We start from the raw sequence: 26,779 nt of genomic DNA, 5'->3' as shown, positions 1-26,779 counted from the left end.
AGTGTTATAAATAATTATCCAAGTGCTTCCAAGTTATAAAACACAGTCAATACTATCTGAAAAACAAGCATTTCCTGGGATTTGGAGGGCCCACATGTCTTCAAATATGTTAACATATAAAATGTAGCATTATCAATCTTTCAAGACTGTTTACGCTAAGAAATCCTATCAGAGGCCTGCTATATACAAGAACTGTGAAGACACCGTGGCACATATGTTTGCTGTGAACTGGTGTTGCTGATCAGTCTATAAACTAAGTGAAAGCTTCTACAAATAAATAAATAAATAAATAAATAAAATAAAAAATAAAACCACAAAACTAACTTAAAGTCATTATTGGGAGGAATTACTGAGCAAGTCTGTGAATGACAAGCCAAAAATAACATAAGACTGGGAGCAACCTATGCGTGCAGATTGAATACACAGTAGTGTAGCTTCCTAACTTTGTGAGCTATCATTTATTTCACATGCAAATAGGTCTCAGTATTTTTTTCCCTAGAGAGAAATGTTGATGGTATACTCCCCATTGTCATTCCAGATAAACTCAGAAAGATCAAGTATGAATAATTCAAACAAGGTCCTAATTAGCCAGCAGCACAAGCCTAAACAAAGCATATTCATATTATTAATAATTATAATAGAATTAAAGATGTTTAAAAGCTAACAGCTAAAACATGAACACATATTTCAGAAAGACCTCTCAGATTCAACTTCACGGACTTCACAGGTTTTAGCCAGGATGCCACCAGAAAGAACTGTTAAGAACCACATACACAGATACACTGACTTGAGATCAGCTCTTCAAAAAGCAGAAGTTACTTTTAACTACATTCAACCACACAAACTGATCGAGTCTTAACAAAAAATAAAGAAATAAAATAAAATAAAATGTATCTTTGACTCTGAAACTGTACCCTGCCTGGACTAATTCACATCCAAACACCCGGACAGCTTAAAATAAGTTCAACTTAAAAAAAAGAAAAAGAAAAAAAAAGTCTTGTTCTGATTTATGTCATAAGATCATCTGTTGATCATATGGTCAGCAGATTCCTCAGACTGGGAGTGCTTTAAATAATTCCTACACATCAGAAAGCTGCCAAACAGATTACTGTACTTGTACTACTTATTTATACTGAAACAAAAATGTTATACTGTATTCTAACTATTTGTGTATTAAGTTTCAGGTCAAAGTGGATTTAAGCAGAGTTTACATTAAAAAAGAAAGAAGATTGTGTTAATATTTTAATTAACCTGATAAAGGGTCTTTACATGAAAAGGGATTAGCTAATGCTGTTGAAATAAGCAGCCTTTGTCATATCTTGCCTGTTCTACTGTTAGCTTAAGCCAGCTTACCTTTGTGTACCTTAACAGTACTGCCTGTTATACGGTCATAAGCTCTAATAGGGTTTGTATTGAGAGTTAATGTCAGAACTGAAGTGCAGTTCAATATCACCAAGATGTTCACTAACAGTTTCAGATTCCTGATGCTATATCTCAAGTAATTCCAGACTGATCACATCTCCAGGCTCATGACAGTCAGTGATCAGAGATGGTTGGTAGAATAGTAAGTACAATGAAAGAAATATGCTTATTACAACCCAGTCCCATGGCTTTGTATAAGAATATAGGAGAAAGAACATGTTTCATTATGTGGAAATAATGGTGACACAGCAGTGCATGAAATTATATACTGAAGAAGCATGCAAAGTGTCCTCTAATTTCCCTAATAAAGTAACTGTAGGTATCTGGGAAAAACAAGAGGAATAGAGACAGGAAATTAGCCAGGGCTAGTTGTTCTACCTAACACACCTCTCACAGTGGCACTCTCAGAGAATGAATATTGACCCGATACACCATGGCTTAGAAGCAACAGTGAATATTAATAGCAATAGACAACTTGGAAAAAGGATTTCAGTTGACAGGATTTGCAACAGGGTTCAAATAGGGGTGGGCTTACACCTGTGGATGTAATTGCTATCTAATCAAAGAGCAAGGTTAGCTGGGTTAGTACACATAAAAGTCAATGGGCTCCAATATGCTGACTCTGCAAAAGACACTTGGAAAATAAAAGAAAATCAAGATTGGGCATTCTTTCCATGAAACAGGCTACCACTTAGCTACAGCAGATGTAGATAGCTCTTCTTAAGCAAGGATCAGAGGCAGAATGAGAAAATACATCTGGGCCGATCATATTAGTTTAATTATACACCTACTTTCTGTTCCTTCCCCTGATTCTCTAATACTACAAACATTTTCTGTTCTGAAAGTAGTGCAGTATTGCTGAAAAAACTTTAGCCTGAAGGTCTGTATTTCCATCTCCAACAGGAGAGCAGAGGGACACTACCAGGCCTTTTTGTATGAGTTTGACAATTACAGTTACAGGGTGGGATGTTTTTTGTTATCATGTTGGTTTGTAATTAACACGCTACTTTGTTAGGAAATTCTGTAGTACTTTATTCTCCTTTTTTCCACTCTCCTTGGTATAGTGCCAAGTTTTGAAAATAGTTTAAACAAGACGATTCAGCATGGTTATCCAGGCATCACATACCACATAAAAACTCCAAAAGCTTGATAATTTGTTGGATAGAGTTTACAGTAATTTTAAGTACATGTGAGAAGATAAGTGTATTTGACTGTCCTCTCCTGCAGCCAAATTCACAATACAAAACCTGTTCTCTTCGGAGCAGAGAAAGTAGCTCTGGCAACTCTAGAGAAGAACATGTATCTGATTTGTATAGGTGTGCAGAAAATGTAAAACTCACATAATGACAAAGGTCCCACAATCCTACATTCATCAGAGAGAGGCACGGAGAACAGCTTTAATGCCTTTCAATAAACTTCAAGAGAATAAAAACAGAGTTTTATCAAAACCATACAAAATACTTCACATGGATGTTCCATATGCACTACACACCAAAACATACATCTATATAATTTCTTGAGAATCTTGCATGTTACTGAAGCTACAGAATCTACTACTGATGCCATCTGGATGTGGTCCTGTGCATTCTGCTCTAGGTGTCCTTATTTGAGAAGCTGCTGGACCAGACAACCTTCAGAGGTCATGGCCAACCTCAATCATTCTGAGATGCCATGACAGGTGATGGCAAATTACCTTTGGAGAAAGATCTGTGAAGAATCTTGGGGTTCTTCTTTACAGTTAAGAAGACTCTTCTGTGAAAAGTTTACCATACTGAAGAAATCTAAATCTCACAGACATGCATAGATAATAAAAGAGTATAAGACAATTTAAGTAGAATTACTGTAAACAGAACAGTCACAAAGTCTTTAAATAGAAGGAAGTCCTCAACTATAATCATAACAGAACTGGCACTTTACCACATTTCCAAAATAATCAAGTGCTCGATAAAAATCTAGAAAGCTGACAAAACCTCAAAATTACCAGAAAGTCTTGTTTGGATGTGCTGTAAAGGAAAACTACTTCAGAGATAGTTTATTTTCTTGTAAGGCTTAAATATGCATTTTTGCTGTTCAGCTAAATATCATGCACTTCTCTATTTTTAAAACCAGTAAACATTCTAGACATTCCTAGTATTTATAGCATATTCTCCCTATAGAAGAAGATAAAAATACACCACCACGAAGCACACATATTTACAGTAATCCTGTTGCTGTTATCCTGGGAAAGCATATAACTAGAACCAATAGGTGCTTTCTAAAAATGTGTGTCATAGTCAATTAGCGTGTATGCATTTGACATACATGGTTGCATCCAAACTTTTCAGTTCATTTCTATCAATTGAGCATCGTCTCTTCGTATCACAAATATACATATCAGCAACTACAAAACTTCAAGTAATGTTCAAATTACATATTTGAGCGGAAACAAAAACAAAAAAAACAAACAAACAACAGAAAACTGAAGAGGGGAGAAAGCTAACTGACATGTCTGACAAATTTTGCTGAGGAATGGGGTGAAAATGGGTATTCCTTAATGTCATGGAGGTGCTGGTGTATTCCAGACATACATTACAGGCAGGGGAGTTCAAGAGATTGCTTGGAGGAAAGGTTTTGAAGGCATTTTTGTTTGTTGGTTTTAAGGAAGAAATAGATCTTTTTGTTTTCAGCAATCTTAGCCTACAGAAGCAAAATGCACATAAATCTAATCCTAGCCTCTAACCAAGCAACCTTCAGCAAGCAAACCTAACCCTAGATGAACTTCTCAGTAGGTTTAATGGAGACTGATACCATCACAATATAAGTAATTCTCATGACACGATTATTTCATTAACATCTAGATGACTTACACTCATGTGACTCCACTCATTAATAGGACAAGGAATTTGTAAGCCTAAACAAGACGACTAATAACTGCATGTGATTTATTTTTAATGAATAATGTACGTCTTCCAGTACAGTAAAATAAGAACCAAGATGTGTTTCTGTGGCATTTTCTTTTATGACTTCAGAAAGTCAAATGCAGACGACTCAGGGAAATATCTAGTTCACTGACTGATGCGAGTGAGTAACTCTGAGCTGTTCTGTGAAGAGGGATTGTCATAAAATCTGTGGTTCTTTTAATGTTCTCAGATCTTCTCTGGATGTAAAGAGAAATGCTTGTTTCAGTGCAGAATAAAGAGGTCTAATGAAAAGCCAAACCAGAATCAAATCATGTAAATACAGAAATTATTTGCTTGATTTCTCCTCCTCTTTCCATGACTGTAACATACTTAAGCAAGATTGATGAAGTTTTCTTTCCTTCCTCTCTCTCTCTCTCTCTCTCTCATAATAAAAACCAGCTTACTCTGTTTATCTGTGCAGCTCCCACACCATCTATGTAAGTCACCCCAAAAAGCAATGCCTCCTATTTACTTCCATGGAAACTATAACAAAGAGTCCAATAACACTATTTGATAGAGCAAATTCCACACTTTTTTTATCTTTCTTTCAACATCGTCCCCAACATCAGCCAATTTTCACCAGTGACAGAGGAGCCTATATACCCCATTCATAAAAATCTGCACCAATTGGAGGTGAGCCACTGTTTCACAGCTCCTAAGATAGCATAGCTGCTAGGAAAATGTTGCCTGTGCAGTCTATTTTTCATTATTCTGAATAAATGAAAGTCAGAAGGTGATAAATCCAGGCTCTAGGGTGGATGTAATAGGACTGCTCAGCCAAGATTGGCAACGCGAGCCACAGCTTTCAAGCTGGTATGAGGCTAGGTGTTACTGTGTCACAAGAGAAAGGCTGTCTTTGTATCTGACTTGACTCTGGAAGTTTGAACCTTTAGTTTAGGCAGTGTCATGATGTAGCGGTCAGTTGATGGTTTGTTCAGTTTCCAGGAAATCCAGAAAGTTCACTCCTTACGTATCCCAAAAGACAGAGCACACATCACTTCACCTGCTCAGGACTACATCTTGAACTTGTTCTTCAATGGGAGTTCACATGTCACTACTTAATGGACTGCCATTTTGACTCTGACCTGTAGTTCTGACTCCACAACACTGCTAATGAAGCGATTCAGGAAACTGCCACTTTCAGCCATGCATTGGTTCAATAGTTCCAGACAAACTGAATACATACACACAGTATGCATACAGTGTTCTTTCCACTGTTCCCATGTGAGCATACATGGAATGTACCTGACACAAACTATGTGATATTCCAACGTTGCCACCATCATTTCCAATGCATTGAAACCAATATTCAGCTCCATACACAGTTCGCTTTTTGTAATCCACTGATGGAGGCAGATGAGCACATTGAGATGCTCTTCATTCTGTGGTGTGTCAGCTGTGCATGGCTATCCAGAATGTGGCTTGTATTTCATGTCACTGTCACCACCACTGTTCTCAGACAGCAGGAATAAGTTTTGGAGCCCTATAAACTTAGATGGTATTCCTAAATGGAAAGTATCTTAGCAGTTACATTCCTATCATCAACCAAGGAAATTCTGGAGATTTCAATGGGATAGTCTGTTTGAACACTCAATAATAATTGTACACACATAGAAGCCATTTTGTTACACATTAAACAGAATATTGCACATACTGGGATGAGGCAAATATGTTAAAGAAATTCTTCCCTAGAACAGAGCCATTCATGGAGGGGAGTGCAAATGGGGTTGGTTCTCAGAAGGGACATCTATGCCTAGGAAATGAGAAGATTCTTTCAAGAAAATATCTTCAGAGGGACAGAAGGCTCCTGGATGTAGCAGCTTTGGATACATCCCTTGGAACCACAGGGAGGATGCAGCCTAATAGCAAACCAAACCTAGTGAGGAATCTTAGGAAGCATTCATAGTTAAGTCAAAAATGGTCTACTTGAAACTATCATCAGAAAGTGGGAACTCTGAAAACGTGTCACACTGCAAAGTGTCATTTCTTCCATAAGCATCTGCTTAGACTGTGATTAGATAATAGACCTGAGCAAGTCTTGCATGCTTCAGTGCACAACTGTCACTGTTACAAGGAAAGAGAGTAGACTGGCAGAAGTATTTGCAAACAGTGTTGCACCAATGGATTTTAAACTCACAGTGTCTAAAAAGAACAGCATGAGGCTATTATGTGCCAAACCATAAGAGCAGGATACAATCAGTGTAGGATTAAGCCATAACTAAAAACATGGTAGGAGGAGGCCAAAGGATGAATAAGCTGCCTTGTCATGACAAATACTTGCTAGGGAATGGAGAGCTTGATACTTCAGCCACTGCTTACAAAGACCATGGAAGAACTGTGTACAAGGATAGGTTCAGCTGTGAGTGCAAAATGCTCTCATAAACCACTCCTCTAAGTATCATCCCAGTTTGAGGCCATGTGAGGTTATCAAGAACGATGTTAAGCCCTCTGAACAACAAAAATTGACCAAACTCCAAATTAAATAACAGAAACGTAAGTTAAATGCGGACTTTTAATTACAGCACAACAGAGTCTACTCTGAAAATAAAAGATCTCTAAGACAAAGGAAGCCCATGAGAGACAGATCCAGTCGTAACACAATCATGATTACTCTTCTTACGGCCAGGTCCTTTATAGAAAACCTGGCGGGTGAAAGTGGGGAGGGTAGCAATATTACAGAAGCAAACAGAAAGTGCTGGCGAAAAAATCCAGGCCTTTCTTCACTCAACAGAAGAAAGTGAATGAAGTACTGCAAAGACAGAATTAGAACTCCAGAATCCTTGTAGATGGAAGCAAATGAAGGAATTTAGTTCATATGTATATGAATATATTCATATTCCACTCATATATAGTTTCAAATACCTGATCTGGAACACACATATTGCTAACACCATAGTCAGCAATGATGTTACTCTTTGCTACAATGAATTTTACCAGTCAAAGAAATATCTGAAAGATCAGACAGTAATAAGGAGACCAAAATGGCTATGTACCATATTTCAGAGTATTTAGCCAGTGAACTGCTGCACAGGTGATGGCTCTCCTCAGTTACAGTGGTACTGTACAATACAGTTTTCTTTGTTAAAGAACCGGAGAGAATAAGCAGCCCTGATGTGACACGTAAGGACAGCTTGCTACTGCAGGCTTCCAGGCTGTGATGAACTCATGCACTTAGATAGCAGACAGCCCTAGAGCTATGGCTGTCAGCCTTGACACAGCTGGAGATAAGGTTCCATATCCTCATTTCCAGGGTTTTCAGCATCCTGACATGCTATGTTTATCACAAAATATAGAAATACTGCACCAGCACTATGAACTGAGCAACTGCCATTCACCTCTGAAATCCCACGACAGAAACTCAAATTATTAAGGCGTACATCCAAACAGTAGAAGTCCCAGAATGAAGTGTCAGGAGACTTACAGAGCAGAAGGGAACTCTGAAATGATAAGGAAATTCTCGTGTTAGCTGTACACAAAAAGACAGAAGATAAGGCATCTGATCCGTGTTACCAGGAAGTTGACTGACAGGAGAAGAAATTATGATGATCAACATTTTTATGTCTGTATGCATGATTTGTGCAGAAGCAGAAGTCCTTCGATGCTGTTTTTAATGTTGTACATGGAAAAGCTTCCCAAGCAAACAAAAGTATGCATGTTCCCAATGTGGTCAAGCCAAATAGCTAATGAGCTAAATGTAATGCCGTAACACCATGGAAATTCCAGCAATGACAGCATAATAGCCAAGTTCTATGCTGCAACAAGTACAGACTCGCTCAAATGCAACAGGTGTAGGCACAGAAACAAAGGAAAATAATTAGCTTACCCTGGGAAAGCCTCAGGCGCATAGGGATCTCCAGCAGGATACCCTTACCTCCACTGCCAACCCTTAAATGAGGTTTGGGTCCTGGCTCCAGCACTTCTGGTCACTGAGGTGCATCTGAGCTCCCCTGGGTTAGCCCTGCCTTCCCACCAGGTGTTCAATCACTGGTTCAAGCTGTGACTTAGCATTTCCACTTCACTCAATTACAATAAACTAGAATACGAGCATACTGTCACTGGAAAGAGGGTCTCATCTCTTACTCTATTCCAAATCTGAATGTTCTCATACAAATAAAAATAACCTTTCTCAGTAGTTCCCTACATGAGCATAATTCTTAAACACCTTCTTTTAAATAGAAAGATCCTTTCTATTTAGTCCCTTACATAACACCTGGATGTATTCTTTGTTTGCTCTCCACCAAATAGTTCCTCTCCTCCCCTCAAGCTATAGCTATGTTTTGAAAACATTTTTCTATGTACTGCAACTAAAACAAGAGCTTTCCTACACTTAAACACTGGAAACCTCTCAGAGAAGCTCATATTTTAATTTCTACCATTTTTTTTTCTGGTTTTATTGAGAACATTTCCCTAAACATCATACTGCAAACTTCTCATCTAAAAGTACTTGTATTTTTTCCTCTTTCAGAGCTACCCTATTTTTGAAAACCAGATCTCCTTCCCTACCACAGAGGATAGAGAAATAAGCTCTTGACTCTGTCCTGCCAACACTTCAAGATGCCAAACTTTTGGTTGTATTTTTTAACAGAGATTTGCCCCAGTGAAGGCTTGTCCCCTCTCTTAGGCAAACTGCATCTTCCCCCAAAGAAAGAGCCATCGACTCAGAAGACTCTCTTCTATATATATATTTTTTAACATCTTGCTGGTGAAGGACAATAGATGTTCAACACACCTTTTTGTTCAGAATTGCTTGATAGTACTGTGATATTATACAAGATTTAGATTTCACTATCCTGAATAACTATTTGGAAAAAGAAAACAAACAAACAAACAACATTTTACTTTTCATCCCTTTTCCTTTTTGAATATAATAAATGGATCACTTAGAAGCACAAACCTTTGGGAGATGAGAATCATAGCCTGTTTTCTATTTACCAGTTATTCTTTGTTTTCCATTCTTAAGGAGTTGTTAATGGCTTTTGTGGTCATCTCCAAGAAAAAGCTCATGAGCAATCCATTACCTCCAGCTTCATCCCACACAGCTTCTGTTTTAACCTTCTGAAAAGTCCTCCTGAAAATCTGCTAAGCACAATGGCACTCCTCTATTATACAATGAAATACTTTTACTTCTCTTAGACTCAATTACATGGAATAATATATATTTCCACTGAAACACTTCAGGCTATTTACTTCATTTCTGAAATCTGCACACAAGCAGGCACTGCATGAATCACAGAAACTAGATTACTAACTTGTGTTCTGTTCCTTCACTCACACCAAACCTGCAAAGCTGAGAAAACTCACATCTCTCATTTATCTTCTATTTTCTGAAGTCTCCCATAGCATCCAGTCATGAAATACATGAAGACTCTCTGCTAGCCATAGGGATAGCAAGAATTTAAACAAAACAATGTCACTAGACTGCAAAATAAAGGAGATGGGATTCAGTTTTAAAACTCATACAAAATTTTCATTTGCAACAGCACATTTCTACACAAAGTCAACTTTCTGTGTATAGTTCTGTGGGTCACACTTGTGTGGGAGGCTCACCTGGAGCTGCTCAAGAGCATAGAAACCATAGAAGTTACTCTGAAAGTAATGCCTTCTGTTTATTTCCAGAGCAACTACAAAAAATACAAAGATCACAACAGCACTATTTGAAAGAGCAAATTCTCAGCTACAAAATGTTATTTTTTTAATACAGCCACCACCATTAGCTATACATTTCTTTCCAGCGATGACCAAGAGCCTGCAGGCCTCTCTTTTAAACTTCATGCGCATCTGGAAGATGTACTGTCTTTCAAATTACTGTCACCACTGGTGAAAAACACCACCTACTGCCTCACTGTGTTCACAGCCACTGATTGGTCTTTATAAACATTCAGCAACTTTTGGATATTGTCAATACGTGTTATTTTTTCCACAAGGAGGTATTCAATGATACCTCATACACACTCTCCTATCAGACGCCATTCTGGCAGACTGCCCTTCTGCTACCATCTGTTACACGACAACAAAACATAATGGAATATTAGCGGGAAGGTTCAACCTCCACTGCATACCACCAACATCTGCCTCTGACACTGTGGGCCAACATAATAAAAAAGGAGGCACTGCTTTCAGAAGAGTCCTCATATTTATGTAGACAAAAGAACCACAGAATGCATGAAGAGGTAACAGAAATACTTCTGTAAAATTCTGAAAGGAGAATACTGAAAATGTCACCATAAAAAGATTTTCACTCCAGTGCTCTGAGTCTCTTGCATTTTCTCTGCCGTCCTCACAATGGATAAAATTTGGTATTTTGTTTGATTACTACACATTTTATAAGATTTGTTAGAGATTAAAACACTGGCAATCTCCCAATGTGTTTTTTAAATGTTCAGCAAGAAAAAAAAAAATAAAAAAATCTGAATTCATTCTTTTGGACAATTAGCTATGGTAAATATCAATATCTTACAATGTATTTTCTATCTGACATACCCTCCTACTTTTTCTAATGGTGGTGGGATTTTCAATAAAAAAATAAACAGCTTACAAATAAGCAGAAAGGAATAACCACTTTATTACATCAAAACATAAAACCTAGAAATACTAGTATTATTAAAAAGTATTCAATGTTTCCTTTACTGATAAAGTTATGGAATAATTCATTAAAAGAAAAGACAGAAATGACTACGAAATTATTTTCAAAGAAGGGCTTGAAAGCAATGTAATGAAGAGGCTCAAGTGCCATCTTCTTCTTAGAGCAGAATAGCTGAGAAAAAGAAAACGGCAGATTGTGTATGATACAGAAGACAGGCAACACAACCCAAAATTAACAGAATACTACATCCTTATTATAATACTTCACAGCAAATACCAAAATCATTTTACCACTGTGGGTTTATCCACAGGAAGAAAATCTCACCAGTTAATGACAATTAATGGCAAATATAACTATGCAGAAACTGGACACTGCCAGAGTTTACAAGTTGTTATTTTTTATAATCTTGGACCTCTGGTGCTGGTTCTACTGGTCTAGAAGTTTTTCTGTATTGCTGCGAACATGACAGCAGAGTGAAAGACATTGCAACAGACTTAACTAAAAGAAAACTAAAGGAGAAGCATTGGAAAAAGTTCAAAAACAAGAAAATAAGTTTATGAATTAGGGTAACAGCTTAGCTGAGTTGTTTTAAAGATTATTTGAAAGATGAAATCAGTGGCAAGGGGAAAGCAAAATGCTGACTGAAGCAGAATTTGTGGATACTAGTAGTGATTAATTATGAATCAATATAGATATCACCTACAGTGTAGCTAAACATCAAGAATTGTCAGCGATGGACAATTCATGTCAGTATTCTCTAACTTAAGCCAATAAAATATGTTAGACATCACCTCCTGGAAAGGGTAGCAAGTGGCAGATGAGAACAGAAAACATCTTTTCTTAATTATAAGTCATGAGAGAAAAGATCATGAAAACATATGTGAAGGAAGGGTGGTGGGATTTTTGAGGTTAATAAAGGAAAAGAATGAAATTAAGGCAGTGAATGAATGGCTGACACGCATAGAAATATGAATGAATGGATGGCTATTATGCATACAAGAGTAGACTGAAATATTGACTGCTGACATATTGACTGACGTTCTGACTAACTGTGACAGGACAAAATTTTACATACTAGTGAATTTCAGATGTAAACTGACTTTGACCATTGAAATTATTTCTTTATTTATTTACCTATCTTTCCATATTACAAACATCTAGGAGTTCACTGCTCCAAGGAGAAGAGATCTGGTTTATCACTACCTCGTTGGCTAACATAATTGAAGACTGTCATGGAAAATGACCTGAAAATAAGATAACAAGGTGTCTTCTACTAGGCTATATGAGTGAATGATCCAAAGGAGACAAATGGAGTGCAGGGAGGCTTGGAAAGCTGACAAATTTGAACTACTTTACCTTCAGAGCATTTTAAATTTCCTAGCTCAGTTGAGGAAATCAGAAGTATAAAATTGTTATTTCAAAGCACAGGAAAATAATCTGATCAGACTGCAGAGATAAAGAAATAAAGCGACTGAATCAAAGAAAGAGGTAAAAATATGTTACATTTCTATAAAGTTGAAATGAGTAAAACTGATGCTTTAGCACTGTGCAAACACTAATCTGAGATAGTTTACAGGTGTGAGTGTTTGAAGCATCCACTTGTGAGCCAAAGCACATGAGACAAAATCTCTGACCTGGCTGAGATCAGAGTTGGTTTTATGGGAGAGAGAAGACAGACTCAAAGAACCCTGCAGGTACTGCTGTAGCATGGGCATGCATTCATTGACCATGCTTCCCCCATAGCTGCAGAACAGGGAGATGAAATACAGAATCACTACATCTCATAAAGATATACCTGCAAAAAGGGAAGACGCCCTTTTTGTGTGGTTTTCTGGGGGGTGAATGTAGGAATGTGTGGGTGGGCAGGAGGCAATGCAACACAATGCTGGAGTTCTCCCTGCAGCTTGGCTTTGTATCATGGAAATGAAGTTAGATAGACATCGGAGCAGTGAGTCCCTCAGCAACCATAGATTATCATTTGCCAGTTACATGACCGGGGAAAATCATATCACTTTTCCATGCTTTTGTCTCTTCTTGTCTGCCTTGTCTGTCTGGAATGGCAGGTTTTAATGTGATTAGAGTAAAAAGTGATTATCTCTCAATCTGTATGTGTAATATTAGAGTTCCACTCTGGAGTTCCCAAAGTTCTCAGCCAGGGCCACTAGGTGCTGCTGTAATATGAGTAATTAAAATAATAACTCTTATTAAGGAGATTTCCTATATTCTTGCTACATAATGTTTCAAACAGCCTGAGAGCCAGAGGAGAAACTTATTCTAACCCTCCAGATTTTGTAGAAAGTAAGAATGGGAAAAAGCCTGATTAGTTATTTTGCTGAAACCTGAAATCCTTCCTTCCACTTTCCAAAGCCTTGCAGAAAAACACTGCAAATGTATTCCATCTTTTAAGAATGCATTGAAAAAATGCAAAATTCTTATTTTCCATTTCCACTTCAAAGCCCAGCTATCATACAAGCTCACCCAAACCATGATACTACAGAGTTCTTGCCAGCTGCACAGCTGTGCACCTTTTCACTTACTATTTGGACGCGAACAGACAGGCAAACTCCTCAGCATGGAGGAGCATGGTTGTAACTGCAAATGATTCAGCAAATGCACAGTGACGTTACTGATGCTCACATTTTGTACATGCCAGTTCCACAGCCTTCTAATGAGGCTTTATCTTATTAAATGTTGTTTACTAACCATAAGCACAGTAGAAGATTAATCAGACTCATATGAATCACAGTCACAGAGTGCTTGTTGCCTGAGTGTATCAGAATGTCTTTAAGCAGCTGCCAGCGATAGCTCAGAAAGCTATATGACTAAAGTGCTATTTCTGAAAGTTGTGGAGTCAGTGCATCTAACTGGACTTCACAGTGGGCAGTCCAAAGGGCTATTTATATTCAGAAATAATTTGGCAAGTCTTGTTCATCTGACCAGTTTTCCAGACACAAAGACTCCACTTAAAAATTTGTTCTTTGATTTATTGCCCTTAAAAATGAAGTTGAATGAAATTATCTGGATAATCAGGAGAACAGGTTCACTGAGGCAGTTCTGGATTCATTAGAAATAATGAAGTTTTGCTGCTGGGTTACATCAAGACCCAAAGTTAGCAAGCATAAAAACGAAGACACAGACACTAAGTACATGTGGTAAAAAAAAAAGAAATATAAAGAACAGTATGGGAGAATTAGGACTGTACATTAAACATGGGACAGAATATTCACAGTTTAAAGAAATCATTGTTAAAAAGCATTTTAGAAAAATGCAGAGCTTCCAATGCACACTAAGAATATACGTTATTCTTACCATTTGAGACTGGCTCCGGGGACAGCCATTGATATCTTCAACCTTCTCATTTGCTAAACAGAAACAGTGAGGTGAGAAAGGAGAAGTAAACAGGGAGAAAAAAGTTTTCTCTCCACCCCCAACCTCGGCAAAACCAAACAAACAAATCAAAAACCCCACACACACCAAAAAGAAAGAGAATAAGCAGAACAGACACAGCGATAAAGTGCATGGGGTTTTGTTGACACAGAGCTCCTTTCTAAGTAAAGCTCTGTTGCACAGTAACATTTCTTGTTAGCAGCAGTTGCTTCCACATGCCAAATCATGCAAAGGGGGAAGTGTGAAGGAGATTGCTGCTAATTCTTCAGCCCCTGCAAAATAACTGCTGACATGAAATCTTCCACAATTGTCTTTGCAGGGTCAGGATACAGTTTCAAGGCAGCCCAGAAAGTATGAGCCACTCCGGCTAACGAAATGCACACATGGGAGACATACGGTTTAATGGAGCATTCATTTCTGACAATTCAAAGTGTGTAAGATACAGTTCTGGCCATTTAAAGTATGGTTAAACAGACAGTTCCAAACATGCTCACATAAACATATTTTTTAATTAAGACAAGGATGAACCACACAAATATCAGAGACATATGGAGTCAGTCAAATCATATTATTCGGGGTTCATCTCATTGTTAAATACATTCAACTTGAATTATATATTCCCCCACGCAAAGAGTCAGCTCACAGTACATCTCCGAGCCTGGGTCTTACCGATGATCTGGATGATCTCTGCTAGCAGAACTCCATCTGCAATGTCCTGTTGCAAATCCTTGATCAACCGCTTGTGGCCAGATTTTGCTAGGTAGTGGTTAGCCCAGTCAGTGTAAATCTGCAGAGCCGAGGGGAGGGCAGGAGGGAGAGAGGGGAGAGGGGAAGAAGACAATAAAAATTCTTAAAACAAATGTTGGCTTGCACACGAGAACTATTCCGGATCGCATTCCAGTTTAAGAAGTCAGCACCAAAGGAAACAATTTTAACGTTATTTTTTTTTAAAACAGCCATGCCCCTCCCACTGCCGTTTTCTGTTTTATTTTAACATCAAATGATTCACTCGGTTTTCATGAGGGTTCAAGCTTGCTGTGACCAAGCAAAATTCCCCTTATGACAGTAGAGGAAACTCAGGCTATAAATCAGTCACGTCTGCCCCAGTCCTACCTCCCGCCGTGCCCCTACCTACACGCACACCCCGCCGCACGCCCTGCACGCAGAAGCTGCCAAAGAGAAAGTGAGAGCAGAAGTGTGTGCCTGTGTTTTGGTGGGAGCTCATTGGTTTGTCACACAGGATCTTGCCTGTGACAGTGCCTCTGCCACACTTGTTGCAATAATCACAGTTTCCCACCCTGCACAGCTCATTTGTTCCCATGGTTTTGTGTGTTGCATAGAAATTGAAAGCAACCAATGGAAGGTTAAAAAGGCCCAGCTGACTGAGAGCCACCAAAACAAGAAGGAAGGAGATGGAGAGTCAGGGACACCATCCCATGTATGCTGAAGGCCTGGAGCACCCCACACACTGTATCCCATGTTTCTCATGCTGTCTCCCATGTTTCTCAGCAGGCAGGGCAGCCTGGACCAATGAAACACTGCCCAGGCATGGCACACCATCAGGGTATCAATGGTTCTTGGCAGCAAGGGCTGAGTCCTATCTATGGGGTTCCCACAGTCCCTCTCCCCGCTGTAGGAGACAGGACATAGACAGACCCTCCCGCTGTCCCTGCATGTGGTTGCTGAAAGCAAGCATATATGCTTAGCAGCATCACTATGTAAGTATATGCAATAACTGTGGTACCCTCTATGCTGAAGTTATTGTTTGAAATTGTTCAAACTGCACCTCATCTATGAAAACAACGTGAGGTCACTTTATAAACATCCTTTTATTTAACCTCAGCGACCCTTGGGAGGAAGGGGTCAGAATTCCATTTTGTGAACAGAAAAACAAAGAGACCAAAGCCATCAACTACTTGCTTAATTCAAAAAAAATTGTGGAAGAACCACAATGCAAAACTAGAAATTGCCAGTCCTGAGCCTTATTTGGAGAACCAACATCCAATTTCCACCCAGCAAAGGTATTGCTGCTCAGTCCACGTTCAAGTCAGGCTCATTTGCGCCCTGTAAACCTTTGTCACAGGTTTTCTCACTCCTCAGTAAAACTGATAGGAAATTTCAATTGGTTTAGTCTATCCTTTATCTCAAAATTCCTGCAGGTGGATCACGAACTGGTTTGCCATAGCTTTCTTGGCAGCTTTAAATAACTTTAAACAACTCCATGGCATCAAATTGTGAGAAGGGATTCAGGTCTCCCACAGCCAATGGATGCTGCTGCTTGCTGAGGACCTAAATTTCTCTGCTGTACCCAGAAGTCTGTTTGGGTCATATGTTTTCAAATACCAGAACTCTTTTTTTCATTATTACATAGGTGAATCACATGGAAGACCCCATTAAAATGTTTTTCAAAGCCAACAGTAGATATGAACGTGTTTCTTCAGTGTGTATAAATACATATACTGAATGCCAATGTGGATTCTCTAAAGATAGTATTAACAACTATTTAGAACAATATGAATTCAGGAGGATAAAAGGCACATACCACACCCATAGCATCATGCACTCCCTACTACTAGTGTTTCAACTTCAGTCATTCTTTAAAAATAATGCATCTTAAGTATTCTCTGAGTTCCTACTATTAGCTGAACTATTTTCTGTACTCCAATGAAACCGATCCACTGGAACATATAGAATTTAATACCCACTAATATTATTTTGGGTTGATTCTGTACTCCAAATAAAAATGCTTTACCACGCATCTCATTTTTTTTCTCTTGTCACACCCACACATAATCTGATGTACCAATCCTAATTTTGACTGCAATTTGAACTACTGTCTCAGTACGTAGCCAGAGAAATTCTACTCTACCAGCTGCTGCACAAGTATCTAATACTCAAAGAATAGACTTCACCCACCCACTCTTCATATATTTCTTTATTTATAAATTTAAAAGTAGAAAGTATGAAGAATCTAAACAGCGGAGATGGAAATGAACTGTCATAGATATGGGTGTTTTGCTATCAAAAGTTGATAACCACATCTCACCAGTGGCCACAAAAATGTACCGATGGTCTGTATTTTGACAGTCATGAAACGATAGGAAAAAAACTGAGATGAGGTGGTAGTCAAAAAAGTTTTTTCACTTCAGAAGTATTGCAAAAGAAGTATCAAAAAGTGAAGAGCCGTTGACAGAGACCATAGAGCAAACCAATATCCAGTTGGCAGTGGAATGTCACGTTTAATTTCCTCTCTTTACAAAGGGTCACCACTTGCTTCAGTTTGCCCCTTCCCCACAGGACTCCGTTTTCATTCATCTCATTCTTCCACAAACCCAACTGCTCAGGAGTCAGTTGTAGAAAATGAGAAGCATGCAGATGGAAACGTGAAATTATAAGAATGTGTGCATGCACTATATATTTCACACTATACTCTTGGATGCAAATAAAAGGGGACATAGAGAACCCCCTTCACAATCATTATCAACATAACTGTAATTTCATCTTAAACTCCTCGGGACAGCAAAAAGCTCCAGTATACGTCATCACTGATGGTACTCTGTTGCAAGAAAAAGTTACACAGAACAAGATATAAAAGCCCTGTAATTTCATGCAACAGTTTGCTTGTAGTAGGCACTCCCCTTTTACTGGAGCTCTCCATGCCCCTCCTCTTTTCAGAGCTAGCAGTAGATCATCTCATCTTGCACCAGTTGACCAATAACATTTCCCAAATACATTTTTATCTTCTTTTTTTTTTTTTTTTTTTTTTAATTCTGAGGCTGTTCCAGAGAAGTCAACACACAGATGGGTCAGTGGTTGCAACACTTCCTATCTCGTTGCACTGACCAGCCAAGGAACCCAGCCACCCAGCCTCACAACTACATGCTGGGGCGGGCTGATGACTTACTCATTTCCTCCCAGGCTTCCTCCCTTAGCCCAGTGGTTCACAGACCCAGCTGAAACAGAAGTATATGTCCCCAGTGCAAGGCACCAGCAGCTGAAGAAATATGGTGGAGTCGTTGCTATCTGCAGTGTGGAGGACTAGCCTCAACAACCTGATAACAGAAGAGAACCCAGACTGCGTTTGTGTGGTCCAAGCTGTGTCCTGACATTGGATGATTTAACCACTTGTAACACGAAGCTGAATTCAGCAGGGCAATCTGAGTTTGGGCACAGCCTGCTTGTATTAACAATGGTTTCCCCTAGCATTCTTCAACTGCTTGTCATGCTAACCTTCCAGAGGGTAGAGGAAATCAGTTCTCATTGCCAAATATAGTTATGAACTTCACCTCGATACTTCACACGTTGCTGTAAGGAACACAGGAGAGCAACTTGGCAGGACTGGTGAAGAAACAAAACACTTTGCAATACGTTACTTTAACTGAGTGAAAAAGAACAGGGATCTCACAGGTTACTACCATCCGTTGAAAATGCTTTAATCATAAACCAGGCAATTATACACTAGGCAGAGCTGTAATTAATCCCCTTCAAAATTAATGCAGAAACGTTACCACACCCAATCAACGTCAAATGTCAACTGGATTTCAGAATTACAAACAGCCTAACGCAATAACTCATAACACTTTGTTAGTGTCTTCCACAAAGCCACCTCAATAGGCTTTACAGAAATAAATGAGATCACCCCTAGACTTTATTTAAGACGTAGAAAAACCAACAAATAAGTGCTTTATCAGAGTATTTTATATATATATAAATATATATATACATATATACACTTATATATTATCATGTCTCACTCCAGCAAAGGTGAAAATACAGCCCAGATATTCTGAGTTGTAATCATTCTTTTCTGTATGTTCTTTTTGTTGTTGTTTGTTTTTCTAATCAAATTTTCTTTTCTTTTTTTTTAATCAGGCAGTATTATAAATAGGCACAGTGGGAAAATACATATTCCAAGAATCAAGATCCTTCTACATATTTTTTGTATATTTGCTTGCTACAGAATCTAGATTTTCAGTTCTGAAAATGGTCTCTTCTTGCTATTGAGAAAGCAGCTTTCCATACTTAGTGTGCACCACTGTCATTCTGTTATGTGCCAGTGCTGCTGCTTAGGAAGAACAACAGTTGCAGCCAGCTGAGTTATGCTGAGACCTCGTGACAGAATTCCATGCCGTTTAGGAGGATACGTTATATCTGAAAGGATATTAAAACATTTTTCCACTGTATGAAAATGTTTCCCCCCTGGATATCTGGGAATCAATAGATATTACCCATCTCTCATATTCTGTCCTTTCAAATGCTCTCTAGAATACAGCCATGTCTTCCTTCATTAGAATGAAAGAATTGAAGTGCAGTCCCTTAGTGCTCTCTTCTGTGCACAATAGCAGCCTCATATCTTTTGAGGAAGGGGATGGTTTTAAGAACTTATTTCCCAAAAGGAATCCCCTCGACATTAGCAAACCTCTCTCAGAATCTTCTTTTTTCTTCTCCAGCATGCTATGCAATGGGCTGCAAAGGCTGTATATCTATTTCTTGGGCTGTTTTCCAGTGTGTGGCCTAAACTGGATGCTGAATACCCACAAGAGCCTCCATAACAGTCCCAGAGTCCCCATCGAAGGGAATTTGCCAGACAAGAGGGCATGACCACAACTCTACTTTGACAGAGCTATTCTTGGCCAATGACTCGTGGGTAGTACAACATGTGTTGGACTGTTCCTGAAGCTTCTGGCCTTTATAAAGAGAAGTTGGGCAATGCATTGACTAGTGTCAGAAGAAGGTGAGCAAATCATTTTGCAAAGAGATCTCCTTATCCTGTCTCTTCACTAAGGAAAACTGCACTGGGAGTCTGGTTCTGACCTTTTAAATATTTTCTTATTGCAGGTTATTTCCCCAGGCTTCAAAAGCATAATTCATTAGTTTCTGTCCTCCTCTTAACAAGGAAAGGGGCTAACTTTGCCAACAACAGTTCAATATTTATATTTAGACTGCCATCAGAGACAGATCAAGCATCCGATTTATGTCAGGATTTAACTTAATACAGAAAACACGCTCCAACTCATATGCTTCAAAGTAAAGCTGGGGATGGCACTATCTTCAACATGGAGCAAATTACATGAGAAGGAAAAATACTGACATAATTAAAAATACAAGGCCAGAAAAATGAAACTAGAATGACATAATTTATAGGCAAAATGGAAGCCAATGAATTTCATTTAACAGAGTGAAATGAGCACTAAGTGACATTCCTGAAACCCTGTTTCTCAATCTGACTGAGCAAATGACAACATTCACAAGTTTAGGAATAGAAACTGTTTAGAGTAGTATACAGAAGTGAACCAAAATGTCTGAATCCCTATAGTATGATACTGTGTTACAAACAGCAGTATGTACCCATCAATGTTACTCTGTAACTTTCAGATAAAAATACAATTAAATGAAATAAAATTTCTTTAATAGCAGCAAAGAAAATGAATAGCATTAACACTGTTCAACCATCACTGGCAATTTTTAGACAACTTATTCAATTTAGAGTTTGTGAATCACCCAAATGACATTAGTCCTGATGTACTACTCTCTCTTTACACACATTTCTTAACAAACCCAACTCAGAATTAATTTAATACATGTTTTAGGCCAGTATTCACCAATGACATTGATGCATGTGTGGGTGGGCAAGGTTTGCTATGTGATTTCTGTAGTGCAAATTATAAAAAAATCAAATCTTTATAGAGTGGAATAACTTACTCATCTTTTGAAAACAACCATACCAATTTGCTTTATAGTTTAAACACATTGTTTTGTTTACTATCTTTTTGCAGCTTCTCTTCAGCCCTGTGCAATAGCAAGGAAGTACCACAGGAAGGAGCCAGATATTCATAAAGCAGCTGCTGGGCCCCTGCAGATTTCTATTGCTGCAAAGAGATTCTTGTCTGAAGAGCAACACCACAGTTATTAATACTGGCCTCGAGCCTCCTGAATTAAAAGAAGGCAACACTCACACAGAGAAAGCCTCCAAAACAGTCAGTCTTGAGATGTTCTGGTATTAATACTCCATGTAATTGCCTGTACCTCTAACTTTGGGATTATTTCTTACGTGTATTTTTCAACCTCAGAGCACATTCCAGTGTCATCTTAGTGTAAGTACAAAAGAATAGTGGACCTTTTATTCAGTGCATCTTTTATAAAATAAAAATAAAAATGATTCAAACTGGTATCTCATTAATATTATAAAGGGAAAGATAACCATCATTCTACGCTGGGCATTACCATCAAACCCAGAGACAGCACTCAGAAGGTGAGTCTGCATTGGCATATCAGTTCAGATGATACAGAGAACACTCCTAAAGGTAATGTCCCACCACTTATTGCATATAAGCAGGATGCATCTCACATGGAAAAAAAAAAAAAGAGACAGAGAGATGTGTTTCAGGAGCACGCTGGAAGCAATCCACCCATTAACCAGCATTCAGCCCATGCAACAGAATCTGACCCAACAACTCTTCCTCCTAATATTGACATATGTGTGTCTCTGAAGTGATGAAGAAGAGAGAGGATATGATGGAAAAAAAGGTGACAGCTTTGTAGTGGGGCACACACTGGTATGCTTCTCAAAGCTGCTCTAATGCTTCAGCAGCAACAAATACACAGCGGAAATATTTTATTTTTGATAGTAGTGATGTATTAAGAAATTACTTTGACCAACAGAACACTACTTGCATTCTCCAGACCAAATAAATGAGCTGATATGAAACTCCTCTTTCCCAGAGGCCCAAGTGCACTTGCACATTATGTGAACCTGTGTAAAGCTTTCAACAACAGCTGTCTACAACAGTCCCTGGCAAATGAGATCTCCCTTGGAAGAAACAGGTGAGTTGGAATGGAACACCTGTGTCTGTCCAAAAGAGGAGGGGTAAAAGAAAGCCTTTTTCCTACTTCCTAGGCTATCCAGGATAGAAAATGATGGCTCTCTGTACCAGAGGCCTCTTTCTGTTCCTCTGGGTGAGATATCATTTATTCCATACTTGCATCAATCTTCTGTCTCTTGCATATCTTGTCACTTCTAGGATAAGTTTCAAGACTAGTCTTAAATTCCTTTTAATAAAAAAGAGCAGAGAAAAGTACTCAGATCTGTCTGGAAATCACAAAGCAATTTGAAGAATAAAATCATCCTTGCTCTTTTCTGTTCAAAAGCAGTGTCATCAGAGCGGTTCTGGACAGAAAGAGCACCTGCCCCGTAGATGCAGCATAGGGGCTCCTCACACGGAGCTGAGGAGATTCCACTGTGAAACTACTCCACATTTTCCATCAAAGCTCATTTTAAGGATTTATAACTTGGATGGAGACATTCTTTCCACATTGCGATTTGGCATTAAAGAACTTGGCCCAGGGATCAAAATAACCCTCTTTTCCAGCACTTCTTTTTAAGTATGGGAAGGCAAATTTCTGATACATAAGGATGCAAGAATATTAATACATACTTTTGCTCTTTTGTTACAAGAAATCAGTGGCAGTACCACTGCAAATAACTTTATAATTACAGTCTCCATCCAGCTTGTATCTTTTGAGTCTTAGGAAGTGATTTGAATTGTTTGGTTTCCTCTCATGTGGAAGAATGATTTTGCAAATCAAAATAAACAAAATAAAGTCCTCTTTCTGAGCTGCACATTTTATAACAAGGCACTTTAACTTCTACTCAACTTTTCTTTGGACTGTGACAGTTAAAAGTTTGTTGTTACAAACACCATGATTTATAATTTAATATCAATAAATGTGTCTCACATATTCAGCACAGCTTTCAGATACTGAAGGTAACGTAATATTAAGTGCACATATTAATGACTTCAAGCAAAAGCGATCTGGGCCTCTTCTTACTGTCATTCATTTTTGTTCAAACAGGTCTTCCTGGCGCAGGTGTTAGTGGTAATGATCACTGTGTGAGTGTTTGGCCTTTTGCTACCTTGCTGAAATTTAAGGAAATGAAATGATGTGCACAGATGACAGCCTCTGTGTATATTCCTTCAGTTCAAATATACAAATCAGTCTTAGGGCTTGAAAGACTAAGGATGGAGCTCAGTACAGTTGGAAAGCCACTTTATGATTTTTTTCCCTTTGAAAGAGCCAAAATAAAGGTATGCCCATTTGGATGACAATAATACTTAAAACAGCAATCATCCAGCACAATACATTTCATGTATGAAGCAATTCTGCCAAATAGTAATCTTAAATAACAAAGGGAACACGATAATCTTATCAACGTTTTTGCAGCAGAAAGCTTTTCATCCCAGATTAGATTTAACATTGTATTTTTCCTCGCTTCTAATCAAAAGCCCTATGTCATACATTGGTTTTGTAACACAAACAGATCTGGAAGGAACATCCTATGGAAAGTAAAAGGTTGAAACGTTCTGAATACACTTGTTTTCTATTATGAAAGGGGAGATCTGACTAAACACCTCAGTGAGAGCTCTGACTGTACATCACACATAAAAAGGCTGTTTCAGGAAGGGGTGCCTGACTTTCCTTTGTCTTTTCCTGGTGACTTTCCTTTGTCTGTGTCCTATCCACAGTCTCCTATAAAAATCTTTGAAGGTATATCCCACTTTTTGGTGTTCTGCTATGTCTTCCCATAAGACTACAACATCCTCCTAAATAACATCAAAAATTCAGAACAGATTATTTTTTTTCATCTGCTATTTACCTCTGAAGACAAGGAAAAAAATCTCTCTTAGCTCAGGGTAAAAATAGTGACTTAGAGATACATACTGATACGTGAACTTCAAGTCTGGAAACCAAGGAGGTTTTGATAGCGTGTAACAGTTTGTCTATCGATAATGATATGAAGTTTAAACGCAGAACCTTCTATCATATTGCAAAGACAAATGGAGGAAAGATCAAAGATCAAGTCTTATGATTAAGATTTACACTGACAGAAATGAATGCTGAAGATTTTTAATGAGACTTTGTGGTAGGAGAGTCAGTGCATGCACTGGACCCCATTGCTTCAAATTACTATCCAAACTACAATGTCTGGATCTCTCCATCAAATAAGATAACTTATTTTTTTACTCTTAATGCTACAACTCAATAACATGGTGTGAATTGTTAACCAGAAATAGAAATGACTAGCAGACGTGAGACTGGACACTGGAAAACACTTCCAGCTCTGGACATAACTGCAAACTGAACTTCAGGATTTTTAGGACTTGTCATTGCTGAATCCAAGCACACAAGCATCTTATAAATGAATTTACATCAGATGATCACTACCAGTCTACCATCTGAGAATAGCAAGAGGCTGATATGTGAAGAAGAAAAGGGTCACAGAATCACAGAATTATCAAGGTTGGAAAAGACCTAGAAGATCATCCAGTCCAACCATCATCGATACTTCCCAGTTAAATCATATCCCTCAACACAACATCCAAACGTTTCTTGAACACTCCCATGGTCGGTGACTCCACCACCTCCCTGTGCAGTGCATTCCAATGCCTGACTACCCTTTCCGAGAAGTAATACTTCCTAATGTCCAGCCTGAATCTCCCCTGGCGCAGCTTGGAACCATTCCCTCTAGTTCTATCACTGTCTACATGAGAGAAAAGGCCGACCCCCAGCTCACTACAACCTCCCTTCAGGTAGTTATAGAGAGCAATAAGGTCCCCCCCCTGAGCCTCCTCTTCTCCAGGCTGAACAATCCCAGCTCCCTCAGCCGCTCCTCATACGGCCTGTGCTCCAGACCCCTCACCAGCTTCGTCGTCCTCCTCCGAACGCGTTCCAGGGCCTCAATGTCTTTCTTGCAGTGAGGGGCCTAAAACTCAACACAGTACTCAAGGTGCGGCCTCACCAATGCCGAGTGAGGGACAATTACCTCCCTATTCCTGTTAGTAACACAGTTTTTTTATGCAAGCCAGGATGCCGTTGGCCTTCTTGGCCACCTGGGCACACTGTCGGCTCATGTTCATCAATCAGAACCCCCAGGTCCGTTTCCTCCACACAGTCCTCCAGCCACTCTGTCCCAAGCCTATAGCACTGCCTGGGGTTGTTGTGGCCAAAGTGCAGGACTCGGCATTTGGTCTTGTTGAACCTCATAGGTCTTGACATGACAGCTCAGCAATTACCAGATACATATTTTTCATCTTCCCCACTATAGACATCATTGCCTGATATGTAAGTACAAATGCTACTCTTAGCTCTACAAATGTGGTGGCTATTTATTTTTTTACTTCTAGGCCAAATCCATCTCTCTTACGCCACAAAACAGCTGGCAATTCTGAGTTTGAGTTCTGTTCTCCAGGTCCTCGGGACTGATCATACAGAGGGCACTCACCATTGAACTCAAGGGATTGTGCTCCACATCTGCAAATCTTCACTCACTGTCCCATGTTTCCCTTTAAATTATATACTCCAGTGATACTCTTGTCTTTTGAATACCAGACTAGAAATGAAGGATAGGGATTGACTGACTCACTTTAAAGGGCCACTGTCTTAAATTTAATTAAATCCATATCTTCTACCTCCCACACAATGACTCCTTGGGACTAAAGGCTTCTGTAAGGGATTAGGGAGGGGATACTCTCATTGCAGCCACACCACTATGCAGAAAATAATTCAAGATTTGGGAAGTTGTGAGCAGGAAGCAGAGGATGAATAAGAAAGGGACCCTGAAAACACAAACAAATAACTCTGCTGGCTAGAGATTACAGGCATTCATTCTGGAGAGAAGAGAGTGCGCTGCAGCCCTTCCTTCCAAAATCCCTTTTGTATTTTTTCCTACTAATGTAAGAAACAGAACTGATCCCTTGTAAAAGGAGGATCAGGTCTTTTCTCAAAAACCTGTAGTGTACCACTTTTTGCTCCTTTCCACATAATGACGAATGTTTTTCTTGGCACTGTGATGCAGGATGGCACCCTTGGCACCACTAGCTCCTGAGGTAGCTCTGTCTGTGAGGAGGCTGGTACCACAGGAGAGCCTACACAGCCACTTCAATCACACAGAAGTGTGCAGAGTATCACTTTGAGGACTTCTATGGGTAGGTCTTAGTCTACTGATTTAGGATAAGAAAAACCACTTTTGCTGATCTTGTCATTTTGATTTCCAAATAAAGTAGAATGAAAACTAATTTAAATCTGCTTGCTTAATTTGCTTCTTGTTTGCAGAAGCTAAACAGCTATTGCCAATGAATACAGAATATTTCATTATTTCATTATGCTGCACTGCTTTTTTTAACCTTTTGCTACAGCAGGCAGGTGCTTATTTCACCTGTCCTTTAAGTAAACCTTGCTGGTAAGGTGCTTGGCACTGTGAAACCAACACAGCTTCTGAGCATTCGCAGAAATACAATTTCAAGACCATACAGATGCTTAATGTAAAAACCTGGGATAGCTATGGATGGACTACAAGCACTGCCAAAACAGGCAGCTGCTGAGTGGGAGTTTCGAGGATGAGAATGATGTATATAGGAACCTAAAATGCAAGTGAGGTCGGTCATAGGAA

General features: G+C 38.9%; 1 protein-coding gene across 36 annotated transcripts in view; it reads right to left on the bottom strand.

Moving 5' to 3' along the window:
• NAV3 (neuron navigator 3) overlaps window positions 1-26,779 on the bottom strand; it is a 489,648-nt gene that overhangs the window by 158,761 nt on the left and 304,108 nt on the right. For all 36 annotated transcript variants that reach the window (XM_015857110.3, XM_085537405.1, XM_085537384.1 and 33 more), the window contains 2 exons: window positions 15,001-15,118; window positions 14,254-14,306 (listed from right to left, as the gene is read on the bottom strand). In XM_015857110.3, coding sequence (XP_015712596.2) covers window positions 14,254-14,306; window positions 15,001-15,118 — 171 coding nt within the window. The remainder of the gene's footprint in view (window positions 1-14,253; window positions 14,307-15,000; window positions 15,119-26,779) is intronic.

This window comes from Coturnix japonica, chromosome 1 (assembly GCF_054131305.1).
Source record: "Coturnix japonica strain WE chromosome 1, WE-NBRP24, whole genome shotgun sequence".
Classification (NCBI taxonomy): domain Eukaryota; kingdom Metazoa; phylum Chordata; class Aves; order Galliformes; family Phasianidae; genus Coturnix; species Coturnix japonica.
This window is presented reverse-complemented; position numbering and strand designations above follow the sequence as displayed.